This window comes from Mya arenaria, chromosome 13, assembly GCF_026914265.1.
Source record: "Mya arenaria isolate MELC-2E11 chromosome 13, ASM2691426v1".
In the NCBI taxonomy this organism is placed as follows: Eukaryota; Metazoa; Mollusca; class Bivalvia; order Myida; family Myidae; genus Mya; species Mya arenaria.
In genome coordinates this window covers 32,163,723-32,165,699 of record NC_069134.1, presented here as the reverse complement: position 1 = coordinate 32,165,699, position 1,977 = coordinate 32,163,723, and the positions used below count along the sequence as shown (strand labels likewise).

Genomic DNA, 1,977 nt, shown 5'->3' with positions numbered 1-1,977 from the left:
TTGTTTTCATAACGGGTCTCCTTGATCCCTCGAAATATAAGATTATTTCGTCTGCCACGTGCCTCGATATCAATGGATTTATACGAGAGCGTTTTGAGAAGTGTTGACTGTTGGTTAATGACCGAGGAAATACCGTTAGTCTTATCACAGGCAATTTTCATGTACTGATTGGATATTGATATCAGTTCACGTGTACTGGCTTGTTCACCTTTCAAATTCAATATTTCTTCATAAAACATTGATAGTTTGGTATTATTACTTGCACTTCAAAGTCCTCGCCTGTAGGAACCGAACTAGCACTAATAGTATGGCGCTTCCGTTTACTAGTATTCTTGGCCGTAACCTCCCAATCACCCATATCATCGTCCCGAGAAATATCTACCTGGGAAAAGTTAGCCGCTATTTTGTACCTCGTTGAAAACAAGCACGAGAAAAATGTAATGCACTCGTACACACAAAAAACAGTATTTTTCTCCAAGACAAAAGTACAGAACAGTTTTGCGCAACTAATAGTCCATGTATTTACTCTTCATTTTACAAAATATCCATTTCATATCAATTTTATAAAGTTTTCACTTGGAGTGCATAAAATCCGTGACCACCCAACGCCATCTTGCTATGTACGTGTATCATTCATGCCTAGTGATTTTTCTTAAAGTAAGTATTTCATCGCATAGGACTTACTTTTTATTGATTAATAACTAGTTAATTTGGCATAAATAAATTCTTCATTCAAAGTTGCTCCTTTGTTTTCAGACCTACGAGAGCCGGTAAAATGGGGATTTTGGCTGAAGACTGTCTTAACCCCATTAATTGTGACTGCAGGAATTATCGGCAACATCCTTTCTCTGGTCGTCATGAAATCAAAAGCGTTGCGTCATAAATCTTACTCGCAGTATCTAAGTGCTCTGGCCGTCTTTGATACTTTAACGCTGATTATCCGACAAATACGATCAATTGATGAATACTTCCAAACTAACTCTTCATCAGGAGTAATATTTCACAGCTTCGATGATTTCGGCTGCAAGATATTCAATTTCACGGAACACATTTGTTATCTGATGTCCTCATGGCTCATAGTGTTAATGGCTTTGGAACGACTCATTGCGGTATGCATGCCATTTAAAAAGTTCCTAATAAGGCGAAGATCAGGGGCAACACTGGCTATTATCGCCTTATTTGTTGCCATATGTCTTAGTCAGGCATTTCGCCTCGTTATGGTCGAACAACTTGAGTCCAGAAACTGTGGAGCAAGTGACAGTTTTATCGAGCTGTACTCAAATCTTCACATCTACTTTTACCACATGACCCTGACGTTTATTCTACCGGTGACGTTCGTTCTTGTTTGTAACGGACTCGTTCTCTACCAAATATTCAAAATACGACACGAGATCAACTCGCGAGCTGAACAAAAGAATCGGCACCACCGTGCCATGCGGAAAACCCACCGAACAACGTGTATGCTTCTTACAGTTTCATTTACTTATCTCGGGACGCTGTTACCTTTACTGACGTTGTCGTTGATTCTGGACATGATTGTGAAAGCGAGGGGTCGGGATGCATATTCATTCTATGTTGCGGTGACACCATACCTTGACGTTGCTATTGTGGTTTCCCTTCTTAACTACGCTGCAAATTTCTTTATTTACATTTTGTCTGGAAAGAACTTCAGATATGAGTTAAGGAAATGTTTTCACAGACAAAGAACTTCTATTAGAAGCCTTACCGCAAGAAGCACGAAGGAAACTAAGGAAGAAGTGATTCGTCTATAAACTGAGTCAACTTTTGTGGTAGTAACATTAACTCAGCGATAGTGAAAAGTGTACTTCAACGGATTTAATATCATGTGTAGTTTTCTCCAGATAATGTTTGAGTTGAACTGCGTCATTTCTTGAAATGTTGTATATGATCTGTACGTATGAGATAGTGATGGTTGTTTAATAGACAACGTAAAAAATCAAAACCATTGAAGACTTC

General features: G+C 38.7%; 1 protein-coding gene across 1 annotated transcript; it reads left to right on the top strand.

The window, feature by feature from the left end:
* Positions 1-307: 307 nt before the first annotated feature.
* LOC128215203 (growth hormone secretagogue receptor type 1-like) lies at positions 308-1,772 on the top strand. The gene is made up of 2 exons (XM_052921911.1): positions 308-338; positions 757-1,772. The coding sequence occupies exons 1-2, from the start codon at positions 308-310 to the stop codon at positions 1,770-1,772; spliced, it is 1,047 nt and encodes a 348-aa protein (XP_052777871.1).
* Positions 1,773-1,977: the final 205 nt, after the last annotated feature.